The sequence below is a fragment of the Kogia breviceps genome, chromosome 10 (assembly GCF_026419965.1).
Source record: "Kogia breviceps isolate mKogBre1 chromosome 10, mKogBre1 haplotype 1, whole genome shotgun sequence".
Lineage (NCBI taxonomy): Eukaryota > Metazoa > Chordata > Mammalia > Artiodactyla > Physeteridae > Kogia > Kogia breviceps.
The window spans coordinates 97,024,818-97,052,636 of NC_081319.1; the positions used below are offsets into that span (position 1 = coordinate 97,024,818).

A 27,819-nucleotide genomic window follows, 5' to 3' on the forward strand; every position below is an offset into this window, starting at 1 on the left:
GCGAATACACCCCACCTAGATGATGTCTTCCTGCTAGTTTTCGTTGCCTAACTGTGCACTTGCCTGAGATCCTTCGGGGAGACAGAAATAAAGAAGTGGAATCGAAAACAAGACGTGTCTGCAAGTGAAATGCCTTGTCTCTGAAGGAGAGAATGGGGCCCGAGTGTAATTCATCCAGCTCTGGGGCAAAAAACAACGTCATAAGGCACCATTTTCCTTTTCTCCAAAGCGTAGTCATACTCACCCCATGATACCCACACACAATCCATTAGGATCCCTTCAAGGGATCTTTTGCTTTACCTTAATGCTTGGTTAGCAGGGTCTGTTAGTCAACTGCTAGAAGATTTTGTTTTAAAAAGTCACTCAGGAGCAATTAGGTAACATATAATCAGTTGGACAAAAGCATAGAGGTACAGGACCAATGAAAGATGCAAACGTGCCTTCCCTTTCGTCTTCCGGCCCCGGTAGGGCCCGCCCCAACGGCCATCCCCGCTTTCCTGGCACAAGCAGGACGGTCCGCCCCGGCACCCGACAGGCTGGGCCAGTAATAAAAGTGCACATTCCAAAAGATAACGATGCTAAACCAAAGCAGTTGGCGTTTGTGAATTTCAAACGTGAAGTATCTGTTCCTTCTGCCATGAATCTGCTTAACGGAATCAAACTTTTTGGCAGGCCCACCAAAATTCAGTTTAGAGCAGGAAGTAGCCATGCCTCAGAGGAGCTCAGTTTGTCATATTCCCAGCATCATGTTGGAAGTTCAAGCCCTACTTCCACATCTCCTACAGTGGCTAACATGACTCCATCAACACCGAGAATTCAAAGATCTTTTTCTTCTTCAGAAAATGTTCAGAGACAAGCAGTGATGAAGGGTGCTTTGAGACAGATGTCATATGGGGGGAAATTTGGTTCTCCACATCTGGATCAGTCCGGATTTTCCCCATCAGTTCAGTCACATAATCACACTTTTAACCAGTCTTCAACCTCCCAGTGGGGCCAAGATACACCATGATGACAGCGAAAAGCCAGACAGAATCCTCATCCCTGCGTAGTGGATAGACATTACAGCCGTGAACAGCGTTACGCTGATCACGGGGCCGACCAGGATTACAGAGGAAGCAGAGATGATTTCTTCTGCGAAGAGAGAAATCACGACGACTGGAGCCATGACTATGATAACAGAAGAGACAGTGGTAGAGATGGAAAACGGCGCTCATCTCGACACTGACAAGTGTTAAAAGGATGTATTCATAGGGTCATTCTAGGCCCTTTTGTTAAGCTGTTTCTGGGAATGTTTTCTTAAAAAAAAACTCTATAGAGCAGCTTTACAAGTTGCCACATTTCTTTATAAAATTTTTAAAACCTAACTGCAGTCCAATACAGAAATGAGAAGAATTGTGGTTCTAGTTTCATTACATAAATTACCTTTCACTGCACAGTTTTAAGAAGAGGAAAGGGCTTTATGCTAAAGGTGGTGCCACAATTCCTAATCATTTTAGACAATTGAGGAAGGGATGTATTTTATGGATTAGCTGTATTATGAAGCAAATATTTTAATTATCTGTTATCTTTTTGTATTGCAAGAAATTTCTTGTTAGGGAATCAGATTTTTGGTGTATATAATGGAAAACATTCAAGTTGATAGTCTGAAATGACTCAGTATTTTGTTAATAAATGAGAAAATGTAAATTCAGTAATTCAATTTACTAACATTTGAGAAAACCTTTTGGTCAAGTTTGGGGATTAATCGTATTATGTAACTTCTTAGAGAACTTAAGTGTAAGTTCTGTGACATGATCTTGAGTTTTACTGTAAGTGAGCATACAAGTATACATCTGCACATGCTATTTCATTATAAAATTTTAAACTTTGCTCATTAAATCATGTTCGATGTATGACTGAAGCCACTCAGGAAGTTAAATATCTCTAACTTTTTTTACAGTAAAAATACAGTTAATGTAAATCTTTTTCTGGAAGAACAAAAATGTAACTGCACTCAGATAAAATAGTAAAGTGTTTTACCGAAAGTATTCTTTTTTGGGAAAAAAAGGTTCACGAAACATTTAAGTGCTGCCTCTATCACTCAAATTTCTAAAATTTTAACATTTTCAAAGTGCGAGGACACATCTTATTATGGAGATTGTACAGGGATTTTTTGTTTTTGTTTGAACATTTGAAATAGTTTAGTCTAAAACACTTTGATTTAAAAATTTTTAAATCTTGTTTAACAAAACTTTTATGTATCAATATGCTGTTTCCCTTTCATTGTAGAACTTGTTTATAAAAATTCATTCCTTGAAAAATTTGGATCCTTTTTAATATTAACTACAACATTTGTACTATGTTACTTTTTAATATATTGAAAACAAAACAAAAACAAACAAAAAAGATGCAAACGTTTGCTATATCACTGTAAACACAGAAAAACTAAACCAAAAGTGCCGCCAGCCACGGCGGGACCTCAAAGTGTAGCAACGATCGACGAGAGGGGGTAGGGAACTGAACGCACCAAGGTACGGGATCAGAGGGGCACAAGCAACTGACGGTTGCAAGGCAAGTTTAATAACAAAGCATAGCCATCTATATACCCCTAAAGCAGGGTATTTGCTTAGTCACGCCTTATCGGCATCAGCTGGTTGATTGGCTTCTTGGCTTTTCCCTCAAAGGCACCAATTTCCCCTCCAGGGTTGCTTTTCCTAGCTTTAGGGAACAACCAGGGACTCCCAGTAACTGAGCAGGTCCCTGGAGCGATTTGGCCAAAGGCCATCTCCTTTTTTACGTTCATACCATAAAGTCCAGGATGCAGACCAAGGAGAGTACAATTGGGCCCTGAGGCTTATGAGGGCCTTAATGGCGCCTTCCTCAGAGGGCAATGCTCGCCACATTTCCCCCTCTTTTATTTTTTAAAGCTTGATAATGCAATTTCAACCCATACACCTCCTGACGAAGAGCAGCGAGACGGCCAACAATAAAGCGTAATAAACAAGGTAAGGCAATTAACATCAACAATACACATGACCCCACGGTAATCAATCCTGTGAGTCCATTTTGAAACCAATGCATTGGGTTTAACCATTGAAGCTGATCCAAGAGTCCTTGAATTAATTGTTGGGGCCCGTCTTCTTGTAGATGAGCTTCTTGAATTGCTTGTATTTCCGCATTGTTTTTGTATGTCCAAACTAATGTGTCCATCAGTCCATACACTTAAAAAGTGCATTTTTACTTTGTTCCAATACCAGTTTCTTTATAAGCGTGTTGAGTCACACAAATCCAAGTATATTTAGCACGGCAAATCAAACGCATTTTCAATTTTAAAGCCATAATTTGGTCTCCTAAACCTATGAGAGCATTTTTTAACTCATCAACCTCAGTTTTTAGTTGAGTATCAATATGACTTTGTAATGCTAATGCAATACTGGTATTTTTAGACAATTGATTAACATAATGTGCTTGTTGTACAGTTTTACTTAATGCTAAACCGGCGGTAGCGGCTGTGGCTGTTAAAGCGGCTAAGGCTAATATGCTACATATTAATATTCCAATGAATCGTTTAGGTCTTTTTAAAGCTTCAGATAATTCTAGCCAAGCTTGCATGCTAGTACTATGATACCATGGTTCAGAAATATTTACAGGCAGCATTACATAGGAAGGTTGTTTTAACATCATAACAGAAAAAGTTCCTTTCATAGGCAGAATGCAAGTACTAAAAATACAATTCTGACAAGTTATATTATATCCTAAGGAACCAGAAGTAAACTCAATCTGTAAATCTCCTATTAGCAAGGCATATGAGGGTGTAACACAAGTAATAACCGGTTGATAAGAATAAGACAATGCAAACTTCCCAAAATCCCAATGCTTATAAAAAACCAAACTATTATCAGTAACAGAAACTGAAGAAATTAGAACGGTACCATTATTATAATTTAAGGTGCACCAGATTTGAGAATTCAAAATCAGATTGGGGAAAATCAGAAGGAAAAAAGGAGGGAAACTTCAAACTTGTAACAGCTTTAACTACCTTTAAACTATGGCAGACCAGTAAAGTCCCTTGTCCTCCTACATATACTTCAACACAAAAATAGTATCTTTGACTTTGCAGCTTCTATTAGAGCTCCACTTTCAGCTTTATGATTAGACCCATCTTTGTTACCAGTCTCATTCTTTCCATTTTTGTTATTGTTGCCCTGTGAAATCATTTTTTCTAGAACAGCAAGAAGATGTAAAGCTTTCTCAGCTTGGTAGGTTAATATACACAGGTCTACGAGCAAAAAACACACTGCTTGGGCAAATTTTTCTTCAAAAGGTTCTATGAACTGATAAAGATTTTCACCAACGGATATGGCTTCTGTATACTGTCGGACATGATACAGGACGACTGCTTGATTGTAATACAACATACTGTTTTCAAGATCATCTAGTCCATCCATTTCTTCAACAGCCCAGTGCACCTGATTCTTTAATTGGTTAAGTGTCTGTCTTAAACTATCTGTTGTTGTCTGGTTACTTTTGAAAAACTCAGCTACTGCCGTATTCAAAATTATTTTATAATCGTCTTTGTTTATATCTTGTAGGCAGGCAAGATGTTGCAGACAGACATCATAATTTCCAGCTGTGAAAGCCTGGAAAGCACTGGTGGACAACTCCTTCTCTTGATCAGTGATCTCAGGTCGCTCCTTGGATACTTTTTGTCCCATATTTTTTTACTTCTGACTATTGCCCCGAGTTACTGTCAACTTTACTATGTGGCCACACTTTCACTCGTAACTCCGGGGATTTACCTACCGAGATTCAGACGTCCCTCTCGTCCGGTCCCTGCTCGGGCGCCACTTGCCGCCAGCCGCGGCGGGTCCTCCAAGTGCAGCAACCATCGACGAGAGGGGGTAGGGAACTGAACGCACCAAGGTACGGGATCAGAAGGGCACAGACAACTGACGGTTGCAAGGCAAGCTTAACGACAAAGCGTAGCCGTATATATACCCCTAAAGCAGGGAATTTGCTTAGTCACGCCTTATCGGCATCAGCTCGTTGATTGGCTTCTCGGCTTAGTCACGCCTTATCGGCATCAGCTCGTTGATTGGCTTCTCGGCTTTTCCCTCAAAGGCACCAATTTCCCCTCCAGGGTTGCTTTTCCTAGCTTTAGGGAACAACCAGGGACCCCCAGTAACTGAGCAGGTCCCTGGAGCGATTTGGCCAAAGGCCATCTCCTTTTTTACGTTCATACCATAAAGTCCAGGATGCAGACCAAGGAGAGTACAATCGGGCCCTGAGGCTTATGAGGGTCTGAATGGCGCCTTCCTCAGAGGGCAATGCTCGCCACACAAAAGAGCACAGATGTTTCCTCAGTCAGCCAATCACTGATCAAATGTGATATCAAATTATCTACAGGGAAAACAAGGAATATTCTGCTGGGACAGGTAAGTTGAGGCAGGACTGGGAGTAAGGATGTATAAAACCAGGTTTAGTCATGTAACGTCTATGATGCCCTCTTATAATTATTCAGAGCCCTCTTAGCTATTGGGACAGCTGTGCCACATGGGAACGTTTTCTGTGGTCTAAGATGATTATGTTCTGTAAGTTATGTAGAGGTCAAGATGGAAGGGGTTGTTTCTTTCTTTCCATTCCATTATTTAAAGAGAGGAAAGGAGAACTAAGTAAAAAAAAAAATCAGATACATAGATGATACATAGATAGATAGATATGGAGATAAGGGGAGAGAGGTATCAGCTAGGATCATAAGAAAACCCAAGACTGAAAATTGAGAAGACAACACGTAGGAACCAGCTTGTTTCCATCCCTCCTTTTCTCTTCCACGGATGCTCTGCTTCTTTGGGCTTCCATCAGCCTCCTGGATGGCCTTCCTGCTTCCCGTCTCCTCCAGCTCTTTCATTTCACCCTTCACTTTATTTTCCTGGTGATTGTTCTAGAAATGGATCTAATTCTAAGGCTCCGCAACTCAGAATCCTTCCATACTGCTCAGCTGTGCAAATTCTCTACAGTACCCTGTCCATCTTCCATCATCGCCTCCTTCCTGCTTGGTCTGGGCTGTGGGTGCCCTATGCCTACAGAAACTCATACAATCCTCTGTTCAGGTGTGCTCTCTACCTTTTTACCTTAGAGATCGTGCCTCTGTCGTTCCCACCACCCCTGACCATTACTACCACTCGAAATCCTGCTTATCTCTCAAGTCCAAGTTCAAATGGAATTAGCTCTATAAATCCTTCTAAGGTGCTCCTAGATGAATGGGAACACTACCGGTCCTTTTTCTGTGTTCCCACTATCTTTGAATAATTCCCTAATGTTCAGTAAAACAAGTAGCTGTGCCTATGGCTCTGAGCTCATTTCTCCTTCCACTAGATTATAAGCTCCTTGAAAGGAAGGACCGTACCTTTGCTTTTTTTGAGTATTACACAGAGTGTGAGAGTGAATGCTCAGCAAATAACCTTATGCTTAATTTCATCCATTCAACCCCCACACAGAGATTACAAAAAGGCAGGTGGTAGCATTTTAATTTCTTATGCAATTTAACGTTGAAAATTAGAAAAGAAACCCATCTGGTCTTGAGAAGATAATAAATAGCAACAATAGTCTCCGATCAAAGAACTGATTAATTGTATCTTCCCAACCAGTTAGATCAAATCTGGGTCTCAAACAATCCGTTGAAAAACTGTGAGAGACAACTGTTGTTGAATTAAGCAAATAGCTCCTAAAATTTTTAGGCCTTTTGGTATTTTACATAGAAAAGATGGAGTATTAAACGATTTACCAGGTAATGCAGCCAAATAAAGTTGCCAGTGAGGAGAGAGTCTGGGAACCAGACTGAATTTTTCTGAGACTCCCAATCTTACTGTGCTGTGGGGTTGAACACGAGTCTCAAGGACTCTCTGTGTCCACAGGCTGCTGTGTGATCTCTTCTCCGGCAACCCCAGCAAATTATCAGGCTCTGTTGGGTTCTGTGAGTGCGGCTCAGTATTTTCTATGATGAAATCTGCTAAGAATTACTATGAAAACAAAACCCACAGGCCTTCTTTTGGGATAATGTGGAGCTAATATTCATGTCCGTGTTTGTGTCTTGGGACATCCCAAGGTGAAATTATTATAATCGTAGATCTAGTTCCATAGACAAAGCAGGGCTCTGAAAACAAAGCTCTCCCTGGCAACAGAGACAAAGAATAGATATGGTCGATGATCATCTACCTTCTCTGAAATACCTTGAGAGGCTTCAATGATGGCAGTGGAAAAGCAGCTCACTGTTCTTGAGAAATTCTGCCCTTCCCACCCTGACCTTTCTCTCTCTCTCTCTCATCTGTTTCTCTTAAACACACACACATACACACACACACACACTCTCTCTTCTTATACCAAAGACTAAGTATGAATGTTGAGTCTACCTGATCTCAAATTTCCATCATTTTCTTTTAGCTTAAATCAATCCAAACTGATAAGGGCACCCCCTCTCCCTGGCCTCTCAGGTACTATAATTCTAATGACCATGACTCTCCCACCAAGTCCATCCTGTTTTTAACAAAAGCACTTTGCCCAATATTCACTGTCCTTGCCACTTTCTCTGCTGCTTTTTTCTCCTTTTTTGTTCTCAGGTCAATCTTGTTCTAATGTTACTCTTTGCCAGATACTGGGCTAGGCTCTTAGATATATTATCTCATTTAATCCTCACACAAGCCTAAAAAGCAGGTACTATTTTTATTCTTACTCTAAAGTACCACCAGCTGTGGCTTAGAGAGGTGAATCCCCTGCCCAAGGTGGTAAAATTTATAAGTGGTGAAGCTGGGCGTCAAACCAGCTAAAAACTCTTGAGTTCTTCGTTACCATGCCAATGGTCTCACCAGCATTTTCGGTAAAGCATTTGAGGATGGAGTTGATTCCACTGAAAGGGAATCTATAGCTTTTACAGACATATTATGGGCATTCATCTTCACAAAGAGTCATTTCCCAAAGTGGATTCACCTATAATGCTTTTATAACTATTACAACCACCAACCACTTGCCCTAGATTGTTCTTACCGTTGGGGGAGGGGAGGTAATGGAACTATTTGAGAATTTTGAGTGAAACCCCGTGAATCCCAGGTACAGAGCCCCTGACTTTACACATCCTTCTGAAGTAGACACCCTCCTCCTTTCCATCCCTCCCACCTACGGTCATGCATGTGGTCAAGCTGATCATGGACTGCCTGGTGGCGACTCGAGGATGGATTCAGGAGCATCTTTGGGGAGAAGGGGATGCCGTTTCACAGACGTCTACCTGCCATAAATGCCCCCCACACACACACACACTCAGGGGAAGGACTCGGCCAAGCTTTCAATTGTAGAATTTCATCTTGGGTCTGGTTCTCAAACTCGTTTACATACCAGCACTCCTCTCAAAGTCTTACGAGTAGTTTTAAATATAAAAGAGAAAAACACTCCCTCTTCACATGCATACATTTAATAACGTGAAAGCTATGACAAAGAGGCAAAAATACTACACTTGTCGTCCCTTTTATTCCCTAATATTAGCATGGGCAATATTCTCTTCGGAGAATAAGGAGGGAAAGGGCCAAGTCTGATAAGAGAAACTCAACAATTGCCAGAACGTCAATGGAACATTTGAGAACTCCCTTCTCCCGGTGGCCTGGTGGCTCGTGAGTGTCCATATCTTGGAGTACTTTTGGCCGGTGCTTCACGAACAGACCACTGAACTGGCCTCACTTCCCCAAAGGAATTCATACAGAAGACTACGGGAAAGTGTCCTTTGTAGCCTTCTTTGTTTGGAACGATGGAAAACATAAAAAATGAAAAGCATTTTCTCATGCCCAGAACACCACTGCAATAAGGATAATGACCCAAAGGAGTCTGGAGTTTGGATAGTGCTTTATACTCTTTCAAAGAATTTTCACATACGTTTTTTTCAATCAACTCATACGTCAACCTTTTGGTTTACAACTGAGAAAGTAGAAACCATAAGGATCTTGTCCAAGATCAGACAGCTAAGTAGTGGGACAACTGGGGCCCGCATCCAGTTTGCACAATTGGTCCAGCATTTTCATCAGGTCCCTAAATAGCTCTCCCTCCTATTGTCACAGTTTCCAACTTCTTCTCACCCTCCATATGCAGGTTGCTTGTCAGTTAACAACAATATCTAACTGAAGATACAGATTTCAAAAGGAGAAGGAGCACAGATCCTTCTTTGACGAGTACACACAGATACAAAAATAATCGTGACATTCTTCTCTATTGCTTCTTTATGGATGCCTCTCCCAGATAAAAAGGCCCTGTTGGGGACAGTTCATCGACCTGTTATCTCTGCGTACACATCATACTACTTGGTCATAGCGGGGCCTTCATGCCGGGAAACTATTTGCTAAATATTTCCCTCTGTCTCTCAGCTTAGCCTGTCACTTTCTCCCAGACATAAGACATCTGGGCTTAGACAAGAAAACACAGCAAATTCAGAGATGTTTTCCAGATGTGGAAGAGGACAGCTGCCCTCAAGGGTCTACACAGGGCCAACTCCAGGCATTCGTATATCCCAAGGTCCTTTTCCAACTGCATCTCACCGTAGCTTTTCTAAGACTGAAAAAAACTTGTCCAAGAGGTTGACCAGATAGCTGAATAAAACGCTAAGAAGGTCGTAAAGGAGCAGCACTGGAAAGCACCCTGTAGGCGGCCCCGTGCTCTGCGGTCATGTCACAGTTTTCAAGGCCCTGCTCACAAAAAGTGGGGTGCGATCCACTTTTGGACGTTTCAGTCAAGTGAAGGGCTTCACAGGAAGGATGGTGTCTTCAGCGTGGGGCTCAGGCTTCTCCTGTCCGGTGTGACGTGGACACACACCACGGAGCCTTCAACCTTGGAAAAACAATCTGCAGAAATCCTGCTCACACCAGTTCTGTTTTGTGAAGAGTCCAAATGCTTATCTGGGGGGATAACTGGGAGAAAAGTATGTTCCATGGCAGGTTTAAGAAAGTCTGGAAAAATACTCTGCTGTCGTGCAAACTTCTGAAAAAGAAAATCAAAGAGATACGTTGAGAAGTGAATAATTGGAAAAATGCTTCAGCTGTCTCCTGGACTTAAGCTCCATTCATTAGGAGCTGACTGGACAGCTCATATGGGAGCCCTCGTGGTGCGGGCTACCTCACCCACTCTGCAGTGGGCTTGTGCTATCTCGCTGGTATCTCCAAACCTCAACCAGGAGTTAAAGACCGGGGCCATTTCCAGACCCTAACGTTAGGATTTCCTGCATGGAAAATCAGTGCCCAAAGAAACAGGCATTTGCCAACAAAAAACTAGAGTCACTCATTTTGGAAATTCGCCACCAGGTAATGCTAATTATCTTCTTATATGCAAATAACTCTAAAGACCAAGCTGTAAGTTCCCTGGCGGAAGGACATAGTTCTTATGCCTTTTAACATGCCCTCCAGTGCCTAGCATAATGCCTTATACACAGTAGGCGCTCAGGGGAGTCTTCTGATGGACTGACATCTAAACTAGCAACCAGAGAGATGAGTGTTTGGCCAGAGTCAAGCAAGTGAACAGAAGGGGCCCGTGAGTGACAAGAACCAGAGCTGGAATAGCTCCTGGGTGACCGATGTCCTGGTCCCCAAATAGCCAGCACTTCCTGATCCTGCTGAGACATATGGGACAGACCACTTCCTGGTGGGTCAGGCCCAGAGCTGGCCCTGCTCCCCTATGACCACTGTCAGCCCAGGTGACCAGCCACACACAGAGAGGCTTGGGGGGCAGGGAGTCTAGGCTGGAGTCTGCAGCCAATGGGTCAAGGGCATGTCAAGGAAACCCAAGTACTGGCCAGAAGTCCTCTACCCCAGGCTGCACCCTGTGTACCTCTGGCTTCTCTGGATTAATTCTTAAAAAGTGATATCTAAAATAGCAACCAGAAGTACCAAAAAAACAAACAAAAAAAAGGGGTGGAAGTACCAAAATTATAAGAGGGAATCTCTAGGAGAAAAGAGTTCACGGGCCAACCAAGGAGATGGATCCATCACCAGGGTGGCCGGGCTTGCTCACCTGCCTACAGGAAGAACAGCACCTCGCCCGGATGGTGGACGGGCAGGGTCCAACTTTCTTCCACCGTTTCTACAAGGCCTGCTGGTGCTTTGGGAGGATCCTCTGGCGTTTCACAAACTTCCATCACTGTCTTATTTCATTTTCTCTTCACAAGGCTCTGTGTGGAGCCACCAGATGGAAAACAAGCTGGGAGCTTCCCAGAGAGATTCCCACAGTCTGGGGGCCTCAGTAAGGCCAGGGTTCTGCAAATAGGTCTCTTGCCATTATGACTCACACTGTCTACAAAACGCATTCGATTGGTAACCCAGGTGATCTTTTAATAATGAGAGATGTTTAAGAAAGATACTTACGCAAGTGAAAATGATGAGTGTCACGTAGAAAATGACCAGAGCCAACAGCAGGACAACCTCAGCTCTGTATTTCTTAAAAGTCTCTTCTTTGCGTCCCTTAGAGCATCCTTGAAAAAGAAATACGTAAAATATGAAGCCGTTGAACAGGGCTCTTCTACCAGGAGGAAAAAGCTAAGGATGTTTTGTTCTGGCTCTTTAAAGTCCTACTGGTCTCCGCTTCTTACCCTCACGTCTGTACCGTGGGAAGGACAGCGGTATTGACGGCGGCGACCGCAGCAGGCGTTCACACGCACCCTGTGCCTGGCTCCATGCAAAGGGGCTGACATCCAGCATCTCACTGAACCTTCAGGGGCAGGTCTGAGTGCCCCAGTTTACAGAAGAAGGAGCCAGGGCCCAGAGAGGCTGACGGATTAAGGCAGGTGGCAGAGCTGCCCTGCTATTACGGAACAAGTCGATGCGTCTTTGTAGACCTGTTAAAGCCCCTCCACCAAGGCTGACAGCCAAGGGGGGCTACGGAACAGCTCCCTGGGGGCTGCTAAAGGCTGTGGCCTCAGCCCCGGGAAGGGGGCAAGTGCAGGTGGAGGGAGGCCTTCAGCCCAGGAGGGGACAAGGCGGGGACAGCTTCTCCCCACTCAAGCACGACATCCAACGTGCAGCAAGGTTGCTCAGGGAGCTGGCTTGAGCACTGGGCCAGGAGCGGATGGGGTGAGGGTGACAGGAGGGGCTTCCGCCCTCAGGGCCACGGATGGGCCTCCAGACAGCTGTCGATCCCTGATACTCGATTCCAAATTTTGTGCAGTGGTCTGGGGATGGATTCTCCCAGAGGTCTGTGACCCCAGAAGAGAAGGGCTGAGAGCCACTGATGGTTCTAACATTTATCAAGCATTCAGTCCCCCCACCCCAGGCACCAGACTGAGCATTTCAGTGCGATATCTCATTCAACCTTCACCACAAGCTGGGTAGATAGATACCTGTTTTGTAGATAATATCAATATGATGTTATCCCCATTTTAAAGATGAGAAAACCAAGGCTCAGAGGTTTCCCCAAGGCAAGACGCTAACGAGCAGCTGAGCTAGTATTTGAACCAGATCCAAGTGGCTCTAGTCTGACCACTCAACTTGTAGGCAGCACTGCCTTCGCAGAGGACAGGAAAGCAAGCCAGCTTCTCTCTATCCCTTTCCTCTCTGCTCCCCGCAGCACACGCCTGCCCCCTCTGCCCTCCCTGCCAGGCTGCTCGCATTTCTCATTCGTGTGAATAATACTCGTACCACGGCAGGTACGGTAAATGCCATGAAGTCAAACGAAGCAGCGTCAAGGGCTAGAGACTGAGAAGGGTATAGGGTGTGTGTGTGTGTGAGTGTGTGTGTGTGTGTGTGTGTGTGTAAGACAGTGAACCAAGTCCGTAGGGTGTGTGTGTGTGTGTGTGTGTGTGTGTGTAAGACAGTGAACCAAGTCCGTAGGGTGTGTGTGTGTGTGTGTGTGTAAGACAGTGAACCAAGTCCGAACGTGCTCTGTGTGTGTGTGTGTGTAAGACAGCGAACCAAATCCGAACACTGACCCCTAACCAGTGATTGCGTTCTTGTGAGTGTGGGAATATTATGTTGAGTCAGATTCCTTTCCGCTTCTCCATGGAAGGAGAAAGTAGCCATTGTACAAAGTCAGGGCCTCTGTAACAACATGTCTGTCATTTCAAGCCTCAGCCACTAACAAGAGTTGGGCCAAAGTCAAATTGTAAGGCGTATTTTAAGCTACATAAAGAAAAGTTATGGAAATAAGTCCAAGGAGATAATCCTTGTCTTTACACTTGATTCCTGGTCTTACTGCATAGAGCAAAAATGTGCCTTCTATCACGGGAACGCTATTTTCTTGCTGTACCCTTTTTCTTTGGCTTGAGTTGAGGTATTGGGACACTCGATTGCTGTAAAGTGGGAGAGGAATGCTGTTCTCATGTGAAAAAGGTGGAAACACGAAGCAGCTCCCTTCGGCCAGGTTAGAAAGCCCCCAATGAGCAGAATATTACACAGTTATCTGATATATTCGGGAGACTACCCAGTTTCTCTGTCTTCCAAAAATTAGACTTGGACACTTCCTATTGGCTCCGAAGGACTCTTAACATGAGTAAGAGTTGTTTGATTTAGTTGTCTCACTACATTTGGCACCCACCCCAGTCAGACTGGGGTAGATCTGTCCTTATTAAAAAGAAAGTAGAGAAAGTTATGACATCCTTGCAGCAGAATTTAGCTTTCAGCCACAGATATTATCCAAAGCTTCTGAATTACAGGGTAAACTTGGGTTGAGGGGATCAACTTTAGGACCTACAGAAAGTGCCCTGCATACTGTAAGAAGAGAACAGGCGCCGCAGATCACCTCACCTGTCACTTTCAAGATCGTGGTACCACTTAGGTTTCTCTGCCCTTCTGGATCCACCAGAGTGCACCTGTAGGTCCCCGAGTTGCAGCTAGTAGTGTTTTGGATCCTCAGGGAATACAGCCTTTCCCTGGGGGCCTCTGAAGAGGCCCTCTGCTGATAGTACTGCAGGTCCTCCTGGGGCACCTCCATCCTCTCTGCACTTCCATTTGTGAGCTGTTAAGAAACAATCATATACAGACTCAGAGAAGAGACATAGATAACAGACTTACTGGTTGCCAAGGGGGGAGGTGGGTGGGTGAGGGATGGATTGGGAGTTCGGGGTCAGCAGATGCAAACCAGTATATATAGGATGGATAAACAACAAGGTCCTACTATATAGAGCAGGGAACTATATTCAATATCCTGTGATAAACCATTATGGAAAAGATATGAAAAAGAATATATATATATATGTATAACTGAATCACTTTTGCTGTACAGTAGAAATTAACACAACGTTGTAAATCAACTGTACTTCAATAAAATAAATTTAAAAAACAAGAATCAAACCACATCATGCTCTACTGCCAGAACCTACAAGCACTGGCTCCACATCAAGCTTCTACCTCTTGTTTTCATAAAATCCATCCTCAGCTAATTGTTTTAAAACAAGATACTGTGTGTGTGTGTGTGTGTGTGTGTGTGTGTGTGTGTGTGTGTGTGTGTGTGTGTGTGACGTCTGGGGGAGGAGGAGAGAATCTAGGAGAATTCTTTAAGGCTCCGTCTTTTTTAGAATAAGATCAGGACTGCATTTTACGACTCTCTGTATCCCTACATGAAGGAAAGAGTGTTCCTGCTGATCATAACCGTATGTCACTGATGACTCTATGTGATGAAGCGTATGAATCACACTGAATCACGTTCTCTTGCTGGCTGTTCTCTATTCAATGCTCTCGTGTTTTCTTCAGACACCAACTCACCCACCGACTGATTCTTATTTTTGTAGCCCTGCCTTTTATTTGGAAACGTTTCTAAATCTGTTAAGGTCATTGCCAAACAACTCAACAGAAAACACAGAGAGGCAGATGAGCAGTGCCTCTCATGAAGTCTCCCTGTTCTCCAGAGGCTGCGTGGCTGTGGGGTCACCTGTGACGCTGCAGGATGAACCACGCTCACGCCTCTGCTAAGGCAGGAAGACAGCAGACAACAGCGCCGCGTGCAGATTTTATGGGTCAGGTCACTTGGTAGTAATATCAAGATATACACGGAAGGGCAACTACGGCTTAAATCATCGTACCCAGGATGGACCAGCCCAACTGGGCTAGATGCCAAATTTAGCCAAACTAACCTGGCTGGTTTTCTTTCCCTGAACAGTCTTTGCAATTAAACTGGTGGGGTCTTTCCATCATCTCCTACTTCCACGATTAAGCACACGTCATGTTCACCATCAATTCCCTTTTTCCCCAGATATATTTTTAATGTGTCTAAGTTAACTTGCTCGTTGATCCTCCACTGACATGTTTTAAAGCTTCTAAAACTCATTTACATAAACAGTAAAGCCAATCACCGTTTCCAGGGTGCAAGGGCAGCCCCGAGCCCTTTGCTGGGTGGCTGGGGAACGACAGGGAGCCTGGGATTCAGTGGCATTTCTTCCCTGTCCCCAGCGTAGTGGCCGCACCAAAGGGCCCCCTTAGGAAAAGACACCGCAGCCAGACACTGCTGCTGTCTTTGCCTGCACCTGCCGCTGTTTGATCTCCTGTCCTGGGAGCATCCTACAACTCCTCTCCTACTCTTCAAAAGGCAATCAGCACAGGGAAATAAATAACCAAGGAATGGGGGGAACACCCAGTGAGGCAGAGGCAGCCCAGGGCAGAAGACATACATGCACATACACACACACACCCTCCTTGGTTTCTGCTTCATTTATTAAGTCGGGGAATGCACCTTGAGGTCCACGGAAAGCTCAGATTCCAGCTTCCACGGCTCGGGCTCCTAATGGCATTCCTGTGGAGTGGCCTGCAGAGACATCTGGTGGCTGATTTATCGCTTCTGCAAGAAACCCTGCTTCATTCACTCCTAGCGCTGGGCTGAGAGACTAATAGCTTTTCTCAGGCGAGGTCTACGAACGTAAATCCCATTTCCTGACAGCCCTTGGGCTGAAAGGTTCCTTCCAAAATAATCAAGACTGGGGCATTTAGGTGTTCAAAAACAGAGCAAGGAAACAAGCAAACGAAAAAAGGGGGTGTGGTCAAGGAACCTTAGGTATCCAACCGATTTTAGAACACGTCTAAGTTTGACCAGTTTTCCCCTTTTCAAGTCTGATTAAACCCAAACTTGCAGCCTTATCACGTGCCTGCACCTCTCCTCTTCTCTGCCGCCTGGCACAAGCGCTCCCTCCAACCAGAGCTTTTGATGGGTCAGGTGCCCAGGACCGTCCCGGGCCAACCGCTTCCAAGACTCCCTCCCTCACCTCACCCCCCAAGGCCAGTTTGAACGAATTAACTCAGCTTAGTCTCTGCAGTCCCCAGGATGCTGTCTCAATCTGCTTTTCTTTCCTAAATTAACCTCCAAATGTGTTCAACTCAGATTTCTTTCCAATAGATTTCACTGGAATTCAGTTTCGTAGAAATCCCTGCATCCGAAAAGATGGAAGCTTGGCTGCAACAATCATTTTGAGATTTTCTACCTCAGATTTTCTCCTTAGGGTGGTCTTTTCTCCTATCCAGTGACCCCTCCCTCAACTCAAAAAGACCTATCTGAAAGCCAAGATCAAAAAAAATAAAATAAAACGAAAACAAAAAACTGAGAACCCCTCTGGAGCTGGTGGAAATATAAACTATTGTGCTTTATTTACATAAAGATGGCCTCTTTATCACGCTGGCTGCTGGGAACTGCTGAAGCAAGTACGTGGCGGTGATCAGAACTGACTGGCAGTGCCTTCTGCCTATTTGCAGAAGAGAATTCATTTTAAAAATCAGCAGTAACAACAAAAAGTAGTTTATGTGATGGTCAGATTTCCACGGGTCTCTGATAAAACCTCCGGAGAGGTTATTTTACAACGGCAAAGCCAAGGCAGGGCGAAATCATAAGAATGAAAGTAAGAGGTAGGGGAAAGTCAAAACGAAGAACCCCAAAGCAGCCTGCAGAATTCTGATTTACTGAACCACCACAGCCATCAGTGGGATCGTGGCAAAATATCGCAACTCTCACGGGGTCATCTTCCAATGGCCCCTTCCTGGGTCTTCCTGAAAGACCCGGAGAACTGAGAGAGGTACTGGCTTAACCTGGGACCTCTTGCCAAAGTGATGAACAGCTCTCTGCGCCTGATAACTACCTGTAACGAAAGGAACCTTCTGTAACGCCACACAGTGCACATGGAAATAGTTCAGGACCTTCCTTCTAGCTTCAAGCTGCAGGTGTGCACACAGCCTATTCCCCCTTCGTTCTGCCTCTACAGCTGCAAAAATAGTTGTAGTTTCCATGTTAACGTCACATGCTCAAGATGCGAGTGGGGCGCTAGTAGTACCAAGAGACTTTACGCAGAGGTTCAAATCATCATCTTCAGAAGCACCGTGGCCACGCGGCCACCACCCCGCGCTGTCGGGTGAGCGAGCCGCGGCCCAAGCAGCGCTGCTCAACCACCGAAGGAATTTCAGGGGGAGGCACAGGGAATAACAGCAAATGGGCCACACCCTCAACTTCGCCTGGTTTTATGAATTCTTGTAAACAGCTGAGCTGGCTCAAAATCAACCGCTGGCACGAAGGACTCTCAACACTCCAAATCTAAAAGTGTTTCATTGCCTCTCTGCAAGAGCATTTTAGGAAATAGTCATTTATGACAAAAGGAACCCTCTGACTCATTCACAGCCGAGTGTAACGGACAGGAACTATTTAACGCACACTTTGCGACGCTCATGTTGCGGAGGGCTACACCACAGCACGCTGTGGGCAAATTAATTCCTCAAAACACTCATCCAAATTATGTTTTTAAAATCCACATTCCAGGGCTTCCCTGGTGGCGCAGTGGCTGAGAATCGGCCTGCCAATGCAGGGGACGCGGGTTCGTGCCCCGGTCCGGGAGGATCCCACGTGCCGCGGAGCGGCTGGGCCCGTGAGCCGTGGCCGCTGCGCCTGCGCGTCCGGAGCCTGTGCTCCGCAACCGGCGAGACCACAGCAGTGAGAGGCCCGCGTACCGCAAAAAAAAAAAAAAAAAAAAAAAATCACATTCCATGCATTAACTCTTATGCTGACAAAATTTTATCTTTCCGATTGAATTAGAAAAGGCAAAATATAAGACATCTCATTTTCAGAAAGCCTACGGACTTTTGTCTCAAGGCCTCCAATTTGACTAAATAATTTAAATACCATATTCCTTCTCTAAGATGGAGATCTGACCTTAAGGAAACCACAAGCCCTAAGTTAAAATAAATTCTCTTTAATTTGCCGAATACTAAACCAAGCAAATACAAGTAGTAATTTTAAACGCATGTGAATTGGTTTTTTTAATGCTGGATACATTTGAACTAGAAAGAAATCAAATAAATATCTAAATATAGCTGAAATTGAACCAATATTTCAGTCAAATCCCTATTGTGAAAAGAGATTTTTTTAGAAGTTTACATAATTTTATCCAAATATATGCTAACTTCCTAGATTACCATCTTTGGATATAAGCTCCATTCCTATTGCACAGAAGTTTGATTCCACAGCCTTGAAATCCAAATTTATCATGCATGAGGTCTGTTAAGAATGTGATAGGAAAGTAAAAAAAAAAAAAAAGGGAAGAGATTTTTTTGAGGAGAAAAATGTGTGCACATATATATATGCCTATAAATATTTAATCCAACAATTTAATTAAACATATTTAAAGGAATGGATGTTAGTATTTAAAGGTGGTATTAAATTAATCTGATATATTCCAATCACATCGAACAGCTTTTTTTTTATTGCATTTCCCATGCACTAACATTCATGTACCTTGGTTTCCAACTCAATTAAAGTGCCAATATAATCCCCATTCATCATAAAAACAGCTCTTTATAACATGCAAAATAGTTTGGCTCAGAGGTTGATGTCATAATGGGGGTAGAATGTATGAGCATTAACATCATTTTTTTTCTAAGTGTAGTTTTATTGGAAAAATGATTTTCCACTTTGAAATTTACTGGGTCTAACAGACAGAGTTGGATTTATGGCTGTTAACAGAGTTATGAGAACGGCAGAGGCAACGTAATTAAGGGCACAGGCTTTGGTGTTGGACAGACGTGGAAACAAACCCCAGCCCCACCATGGCTACTAGCTCTGCTCTTGGCGAAGGGCCTGGAGCTCTCAGGCTTCGTTTGCTCCCCTGAGATGGGGGAGGGTAACTACACCTCCCAAAGTTGGTGTGAATATACCTATGATGAGGTAGGTGGGCACTGTAGCATAGTGTCAATCACACAGAAAGCGCTAAAAGTGTTACCACTCTTTGTTTCACAGCTAAGTTCTAAATAGTTCCCTGTACATAGGAAATATTCAAAAAGTATTTATTTAATGGATGAGTGAATTTTAGAAACAATGAGGAAGACACAAGGGCACTAGCTCTGGAATCAGAAGACCTGAAGTCAAGCATCAGGTAGCTGGGTCATTGTCGGGAAATCACTTTACCTCTGACTTGGATTTCCTCATCTGTAACTACCTTACTTCCCTCATGGGGTTATTTTAAGAATCAAATGAGAAAACACATAATAGTGCTTCCTAATCGGTAATGTTGGTAACAGGAACTGTTGTTGTATCCAATATCTTTCTACTCCACCCACCCATTCAGTCATTTCTTCCAGCTGATACTTCCAGTCTCCTCTGGCAAAGCTGTTCTAGAAGTCCCAATCTCTGCTCTAGGGAGAAATTTTTTCTGCCCACAAGGTCTCCAAAATAGCCACAACATTCTGAATTTCAAAGGCACCATCATAAGGTGGAAAATACCCTTTGGAACTGGGCTTTGAAGGCAACGTTAGGCCACTCGCTGTTCACGCCAACCGTTCTTCTTCCATTAGTTGCTCGTGGGTCCTGCTGGACAGGGAGGGGCATCCTTACGGGCTCTGAGCTCATGTCCTTCAGAGGGCACTACATCTGGTTCTAGAAAAGGCACATTTGACTCTGGCCTGACCTCCGTGACCAGAGGGAATGGTTCTGATGGACCCATGACCCAATCAAAGCCACTTAAGTGTAATCTGACATTGCTGAGATGCAAGAGACACAGTCTTTTGCTTTGCACTTGATCTCGGGAGGACAGACAAGTCTGCAGTTACCGGCTACTATCTCCCTGCCACGTGGAGGCTGATAATAAAACCAACACAAAGGAAGGAAAAGTTGAGAGATAAAAAGTCACCGAGCCCTGAGGATATTCGCGAACCTCCAAATTTAGCCTTACCGCAAACGGAGTGGCTTAAGACAACAGACATGTATTCTCTTACAGTGCTGGAGGCCAAAGGTCTGATATCAAGGTGCTGGCAGGGCCCTGCTCTCTCTAGGGGAGAATCTGTTTCATGCCTCGCTCCTGGCTTCTGGTGTTGCTGGAAACTGGCCTTCCTTGGCCTGTAGACATGTCAGTTCAGTCTCCGCCTTCACCTTCACGTGGTGTTCTCCCTGTGCATCTGTCTCTGTGTTTCTGTTTTCTTATAAGGACACCCGTCATTGGATTCAGGGCCACCCTAATCAAGTATGAGCTCACTTTAACTTGGTTATATCTATTTCCAAATAAGGTCGCACTCACGAACACCAGGGATTAGGACTGAGACATAACTTTTTTGTGGGACCCGATTTAACCCACAACATCAGGCATAACTGAAGTAGGAACTATATTTTGAGTTTTAAAAATTATTTATTTCAACCACATGAGCCAATATAGTCCCTTTTCTTTAAGCTAGTTTTTTCTTTCTTTCTTTTTTTTTTTTCCGGTACGTGGGCCTCTCACTGCTGTGGCCTCTCCCGTTGCGGGGCACAGGCTCCGGACGCGCAGGCTCAGCGGCCACGGCTCACGGGCCCAGCCGCTCCGCGGCACGTGGGATCCTCCCGGACCGGGGCACGAACCCGCGTCCCCTGCATCGGCAGGCGGACTCTCAACCACTGCGCCACCAGGGAAGCCCTTTAAGCTAGTTTTGACTGGATTCCAAGCCTTCACAACGGAAAGATTCCTAATTGATAGGAGCACCTCGCCCCACTCCAGAAATAAATGTGGCACGTGCGGGGCGAGCTCCACGCGGCTCCAACCTCAAGGCCAGTCCTGCTTTGTCACTCAGGCTCACAGGCGTCCCACTGCTCGGTGGAAGAGACACCAGGGTCTGAGTGGACCCGGGTCCTTTCTTCTCCAGAACTGACCCAGTGAGTCAGGCCCTGGGTGAACATGAATTGTCTATGGCAATGAGCATCTATCTTTTCCCGTAGGTTTTCCCCACCTGGACCAATCATCCCAGACAACTACCAGTTCTTCTGGAATCTACCTTCTCTTGGACAACTGGGACAAGAACGTGCAGTAGACTAGCTGGTGAGCCACAAAAATATCAAGTGATATTCACAAGCCTTGGGCTCTTACTTCTATACCAGAACTTCATGACACACACAGAAATTTTACCCAAGTATACCCCAGTGCAAAAACAAAAATTAAAAATACGCTTCAGGTGTAAAGAGTCTTAGGGAAGTACTTTAGTTCAGCTCTGGTTTGAGCTAGCACCGTTGGTAGAAAATCTGAGGTTATTCCAAGAGTGGCCAGGAAGGACTTAACGGAAACAGTCTCAGTTGAGGAACCCTCTTTTTAGGCAATGTATCTCCTTTTAGTCCTGCCCTACATAAAACCTTCCCTGATGTCACTAAGACCTTCTTCTAACTTCCTCTTCTTTGTGTAGTGACATAACCAAGTACAGAACTAACAGGATCAGTCCTCAAGTGACTCGGGTTCCCCCTTTTATTTATGGAAAACAAGTGTTTGCCCTTTTTTCTCTTTAACTCTCAGCTGCCTTTTTCCTCCTTACCCTCTTCCAAGCTGAGAGATTTTTAGCAACTTTGCTGTGTCTCATCATTGTCCAAAAATCTCAGTGCTCCATCATTCTCCTCTGGCTGGGACTTCTTCTAGAGCCTGGCCCACTCCTCCCTAGAACCATGTGGGCAACAGGACTGGTGACCAAGAGAGAAGGGGAGGTATCCCCCAGGGGGTGTGCTGCAGCCTCGCCAAGCTAATCCGATGGCAGTTTCACTGCAGTGAAAGACTAAAGCTCCCCTCTGAGATTCATCTTTCTGGGATGAATTATAGTCTGTCTGTCACCACAAGAAATACGCTTTTCCTCTGACATAGTTTTCACGATGTTATCCTCTTTGCTTAAAAACTTTCAAAGGCTCCTTGCTGCCGAAAGGACCAAGTTCAAGCCCTTATAATTCAGCATTCGGGGGTGTTCCCAGTCTGTCCCCAGCCTGCTTGCTGGCATTACCTCTCAGTCCTCTGTGGTATGATTCTCCCTTCCGGATCGTGGGTTTCCCCTCAGTCCCCCAAAATGCGTGTGGATTCCTGTGTCCATGCCTTTGACAGTCCTCTGGCAAAAGGTCCATACTGGTCTTAGGATGGCTATTGCCAGGCGCAGGGCTTGGCACACATTTGGGACATAGAAATATTTACGAACCGAGGAAAATGTAAATATGGGAGACATCTGAAAATTCACTTTTTGCCTTTCATCGTCTGACCTAAAGGTTATTCAATCAGGCCAAGCAGTAAAGGTGCCAGTGGGGATGGTGTGATTTTTCTTTGATGCTCACACAGGTGCATTGTTTTCACATTTCAATGTTTCGGCGCTTCTGTATTTAATGTAGAAATGTTTCCTTTGTCTCCTAAAACATCTCAAATGTATCTTAAAACACATGTCGCTGTAGAAGCAGGTAAGCGCAGTGAGCGGCGTGCATTGTCTCCTTCGTGGGTCCATCAGGGTCGGTGGCCGTACAGATGCCACCTGCGCAGGCCATTCATCACCCCTAGCCCCTCCGAAGGCTCCTCCTTAGCACTTCCTCGCTTGGGGGCTCATTATCACACGAGATGCTAGAGACGACAAACAGGACTCCACTGAATAGGAGATTAGCAACATACATGGAGGACAGCTCATAACAAATCAAGGACAAGCGATATCCGTGTAGCGACTGTCCTGGAACTTTCCAAGCAGCTTCAATGCGAGCCCACAAATCTGCTCTCCTTTAGTCCCCAGGAGAGCCCGCGACCTGCCACAGCGGCACCTCTCCTAAATATTGTAAGGTTCAAGTGTGATCTATTCTCTGAAATCACGGTCTCACTTCCCCTTTCTCCCTTCCTCTGGAAATCATCTAAAAAGGGCACTTGTCTTGTGACGCATCTCCGTCCTCACCCCCGTGGTGTCACTCAGAGATGACACTATATATCCTCTTTCATTATGCCTCAACCTGGGGTGCTGGGGCTCCCAGCACGATACGAGACGGTGCTACGTCACCCTCGTAAGTAACCACTCGTTACGAGCAGTGGCGAACTTCAACCATGCCCGAGCGCTCCATTCATCCAGCGTCGTCCTCCCCTTCCAGACCTTGTGCAGCCTCATTAAAGAGAGCGTGAACCCACTCCCGCGTGCAGCACAGACGTAGCTCTTTAACGGATGTCCTTACTCCTGGCAGACATGGGACTGGGCTATGACCCTCTTGTGCTAGAATCTAACCCAAGGTCACAGCCACGTTCTTCTACTTTGGTAGAAGAGTGATAGACCAACGTCTCTTTGCCTCAGAATAGCTAAAAATACCTCCCTCAACAACCACAGTCTATTCACAATCCTAAGAGCTAAACTGAATGGATAGACCGCAGTAACTTTTCTATTTCTTCCCAGTCATTCACTCTGCCTTCAAAGGTACAATACGGGAAGGGATGAGAGGAGGCCCCGTTCTTGGATCCCAGTTGGGAAGACATCAGTCCACAGAAAAGAAGAGTTGGGCTAACAGGAACTGGGCTATCTCTGCCCACTCTTGACTTCACCTTTGAGCCCCTGGGCATGTCTGTTATTACACCCCCCACCCAGTCCCCTGTCGTTGTACCTTTGCAACAGAGAGAATAAAATGGACACTGTTCCTTCCCAACTCACCCTAATGTTGCAAACACTAAATGGACTCTGTCTGCTCTGAGTCTTTTGGTAAAAGGCACATGATAAGAAACACATGGTTTACATGGGTCCTGTTGTTAATCATAAGTAATCAGTGCCAACGGGATAGCGGCAGGACGCTCTGTGGTGCCGGAGAACCGGGTAGTAAATGGATTTTTAAACTGTTGAGTCGTTATGACCGTAACCACGATAGGCAGAAGGCCTGCAAGGATGCGATTCAATCTGGCGAACGGCGAAACCCCGCACTGCAAGGGGCTCTCTGCCTGCTCGATCGGCATGCAGCCTACAACTGTGCCGAGTGGTTTTACAAACCGCCCTACTGATGACCCAGCTAGGCTGGCTGCAGCCACCAGGCTTAAAGTCCTCACTTCACAGCTACCTCTCCGCATCACTGAAACATTTTACAAGTAAGTGGTGGGAGGAAATGACAAGATAATCTTCTGTAAAATGCAGAATTTCAGCATTTCACCACTGGCCTTATTTCCAGAACACTCTAACCATTGTTGTTGTACAGGCACGATTGATGCAAAAGTATAATTACTGGGCTGGAAAATAACAAACATCTACAGACTATGCTGAGATTTGTTCAAAAGTACTTGAAGAATAAAGCACATCACTTTCAAGGTACCCGATTAGTTTACTGGCATAGCAAAGCTCTCCTATCCACCATGACTCAATCACAGTTTCCTCCTTAAAAAAAAATAACTAGGGTATGAGTTTTCAATGACCCTATTCCACGGACCAACAGAAAAAAGAGAATGCCAAGAGCCTATTGTCTTTTTCTCTTAACAGAGCTTTGAGAGACCTTCAGGGTCTTTAAAGCTTGCAAGAACTGTGTTCAACAAACAAGCACATACATTATAGACTTACATCATCAGCTGACACCCAAGGAAAAGTCAAAGGTTAATCACTCTGGTTTACTGCATCATTCCAAATGACCTCGTGCAAGATTTAACTTGACAACTGTTTGAACTTTACAGTCTGAAATTTCATCTACTGGTTTCATGAGTACTTTGTAATCACTCCCCTGAGGATATTCATATTGTTGTCCCTTTTTAATTGCTCTCTGAAAGGAACAGTGGTTTCATGTTTTTCCCCTCCTTTTAGATAACCAAGTCCCTGCCTGGCTAGCCCAAAGACACTTTCATTTTCTTTAAGCAATTAATGGAGAAAACAGAAATAACAAGATAGACCTCTAAGAAGCTAGGCTGTGGAGCCAGACTGCTTGGTTCAAATCCCACCTCCAGCGATTAGCCCGCTGTGTAACAGTGAGCAGATTATTTCAATCCCTAAGGCTCAGTTTCCTCATCTGTAAAGCAGGAACAGTAACAGTATTGATCTCTTAAGTCCATTGGAAGGATTGGAACAGCTGATGTACATAGGTATTTACCTCAGAGCTTGGCAGATGGTGAGTACTCAAATAATATTGGTTTTACAATAGTTTTATTTACATACTGTTGTTTTTACAAGGGAACAATTTTGGAATTGCTGTGTTCTCCGATCCCACAGTGAATAAGGTGGAAACGAAGTAGGAATAATAACAAACCTACTTTCATACACAATACAGCGCCCCGAGGCCCCAGCACTGTTTCCACTGTGCATAATCATAAAAGGCAGCCTGAATTCACTGAGCACCTTCAAAATTAGCAGGGCAAACACTGGGTACCATGCGGGATACACAAAAGCAGTGGCGCAGCACTGTCCCCAGGGAACTGACAATCTGGTTAGGAGACACACACACACACACACACACACACACACACACACAGGTTAACGGTCCTGTGCTGCCTTGTCAAATGGCTAGATACTTGCGCGGGTTCTCAGAGCATCTTTTATGGTGGGCAAAAGAAAACCCAGCATTTTGTGGAAAGCTACAAACGCACAGAGATTTCCTGCAAGGTAAGATGACACATCAGTGAGTTCCGCAGAGTAAGGCTGGGATATCATAGTCATTGTGCTTCAGCCAGAGGTGCCACTGTGGCAGTAACCTCATTAAAGGCGGGGAGCACGGTGAGCAAAAAAAAGAAAAAAAAAACGGTGACAGCAAACAGTGGCTGCCTGGGTTTCCAATGCCACCAGCACCACAATCTTAGAATATGAAAAGGTTCCAGTTCAGAGGAAACCTTAAAAAAGCCTCAGTGTGACTCAATTCTCTTACAGTAGGGACAGTGCCGCTGTTCTTACATGCGGGGACGCCTCCGTGCACCATCACAGACGCCCTCCTCGCCGGACCTCTCAGGGGGGCCAGAGGGAGACGCAGCCAGCGGTGCGGCAGGAGGCCAAGGGTGCCCCAGAACGGGGATGACTGACAGATAACCACCACCTAAGAAACAAGCCTATCACGTCTCTCTGGCAGTCCTTCCTCTCAAGTTGCCCCCTCCCCGCCTCCCCAAACGTGTGGGCACCACAGTCACAAAACACCAGAAATCAGAAATCCGGAGACCTTCCTCGCGTCCAATGCCAAATCTGCACTAGCTGCTTCCTCCCTGGCCTGTTGTCCATAACCACAGGTGTGCTCTGGAATTAATCCAGATAAGAGGTTCTCTGCCCTCCACAACGTCTTATTTGGATCATTCATCTCAGGGCCACCTTTAGAGGCAAGAAGATTGAGGGTCCCCGGCGGAACTAAATCTAAGTCGGCCTGTACCTGGATGCGGCTGGGCTTGGAGCCGGGATGGGAGAGGCGTGTGGGAAGACCGGGTACCGAGTTCAGCTATGGGAGATGCCCCCGAACCCGAGCCACAGACGGTCGCCAGCCCAAGGAAGGTGGCTGCCCGGTCTGCAATTAAACCACCCAACCCTAACTCGCCGGCCTCGCCGCGCTTACCTTGGCCCAGAAGACCGCGTAGGGGACCTGCGGGTCCCAGGGGGCAGGGCAGGGCAAGTCCACATCCTCCGAACAGGCCACCGTCACCTCCCGCGCCGCGGGCACCAGGCTGCAGGCTGCAAGAGGGAGAGAGAGCGGCGTGAGCAAGCGAGAAAAGGGGGTGTCCCGGGGAGGCGGGCGGGAGGCGCCGGGCGTCCGCGGGCCCTACCGCAGCTCAGGAGCAGGAGCTGGAGGCCGCGCGACATCGCTGGGGACTGCCGGCTTGGGGCCCTGGAGCTGCCTCTTGTACCCGCACGCACCGGGACTTCCCCGGGCGGCAGTCCCGGGGGATCCCCGCGGGCGGCGGAAGCGGCGGCGCGTCTCCCCCGCCTCCACCACCCGGGGCGCCCCCGGCCCCGCCCCCGCTGCCCCGGCCCCGCCCCCGCGCTCGGCCCCGCCCCCGCGTCGCTGCTGCGGCTGCTGCTGGGGCTGCTGCTGCTTGTGCTGCCGCTGCTGCTGCCGCCGCCGCCCAGCCGCGGCGACAGCAATCCCCGAGGAAAGCACCGCGCCCGCGGCTTGGCAAACCGCGCGCGCACGCCAGACACCTTCCCGCTGACCCTCCAAACAGAGCCGGGAGCCAGGCCAGCCGAGGCTGTTAGGTCTTTTGCACGGAAGCGAAACAAGGTTCCGAGAGGAGGAGCAGCTCTCCCGATCGCCCAGCTGCCAGTGGCGACATCCCATTGAACCCAAGTACTCGCCCTTCTCCACGTTCTGTGATCATCAGACTAGTTTTCCCAAGGAACCCGGCAAATCCGTCATACTCGGCCCCCGGCCTTCTGGCGTTGTCCGTCCATATCATCCAGCCTGTTTAAATTATTTCAACAAAGAAGAACCTCTCCTATTAAAACGAAGGTCTCTCTCTCTCTCTCTCTCTCTCTCTCACACACACACACACACACACACACACACGGAGAGAGAGAGAGAGAGAGAGAGAAAATGTATGAGAAAGATTTTTTTAATCCAGAAGAAAATAAAAATTGCCTCTAACCATCCCGAAGTAACCTCTGGTAACATTCTGGTGTCTTTGCTTCAGTGCATAGATACTGCACGTGCTGTTTTGTAATCGACTTCATATTAGCTTAATATTTTGCAAGAGCTTCCACA

General features: G+C 45.8%; 1 protein-coding gene and 1 pseudogene across 1 annotated transcript; one reads left to right on the forward strand and one right to left on the reverse strand.

Annotated features, from left to right (window-relative positions):
* The first annotated feature begins 421 nt into the window (after positions 1-421).
* LOC131764245 (RNA-binding protein 7 pseudogene) lies at positions 422-1,236 on the forward strand (annotated as a pseudogene).
* An 8,547-nt stretch (positions 1,237-9,783) lies between these two features.
* On the reverse strand, positions 9,784-27,070 carry CD83 (CD83 molecule). The gene is given in 6 exon segments (XM_059077905.2): positions 9,784-9,897; positions 9,899-9,990; positions 11,367-11,473; positions 13,740-13,950; positions 26,677-26,792; positions 26,885-27,070. Coding segments are annotated over 6 exon segments (591 nt in total). The 5' UTR covers positions 26,922-27,070; the 3' UTR covers positions 9,784-9,869.
* Positions 27,071-27,819: the final 749 nt, after the last annotated feature.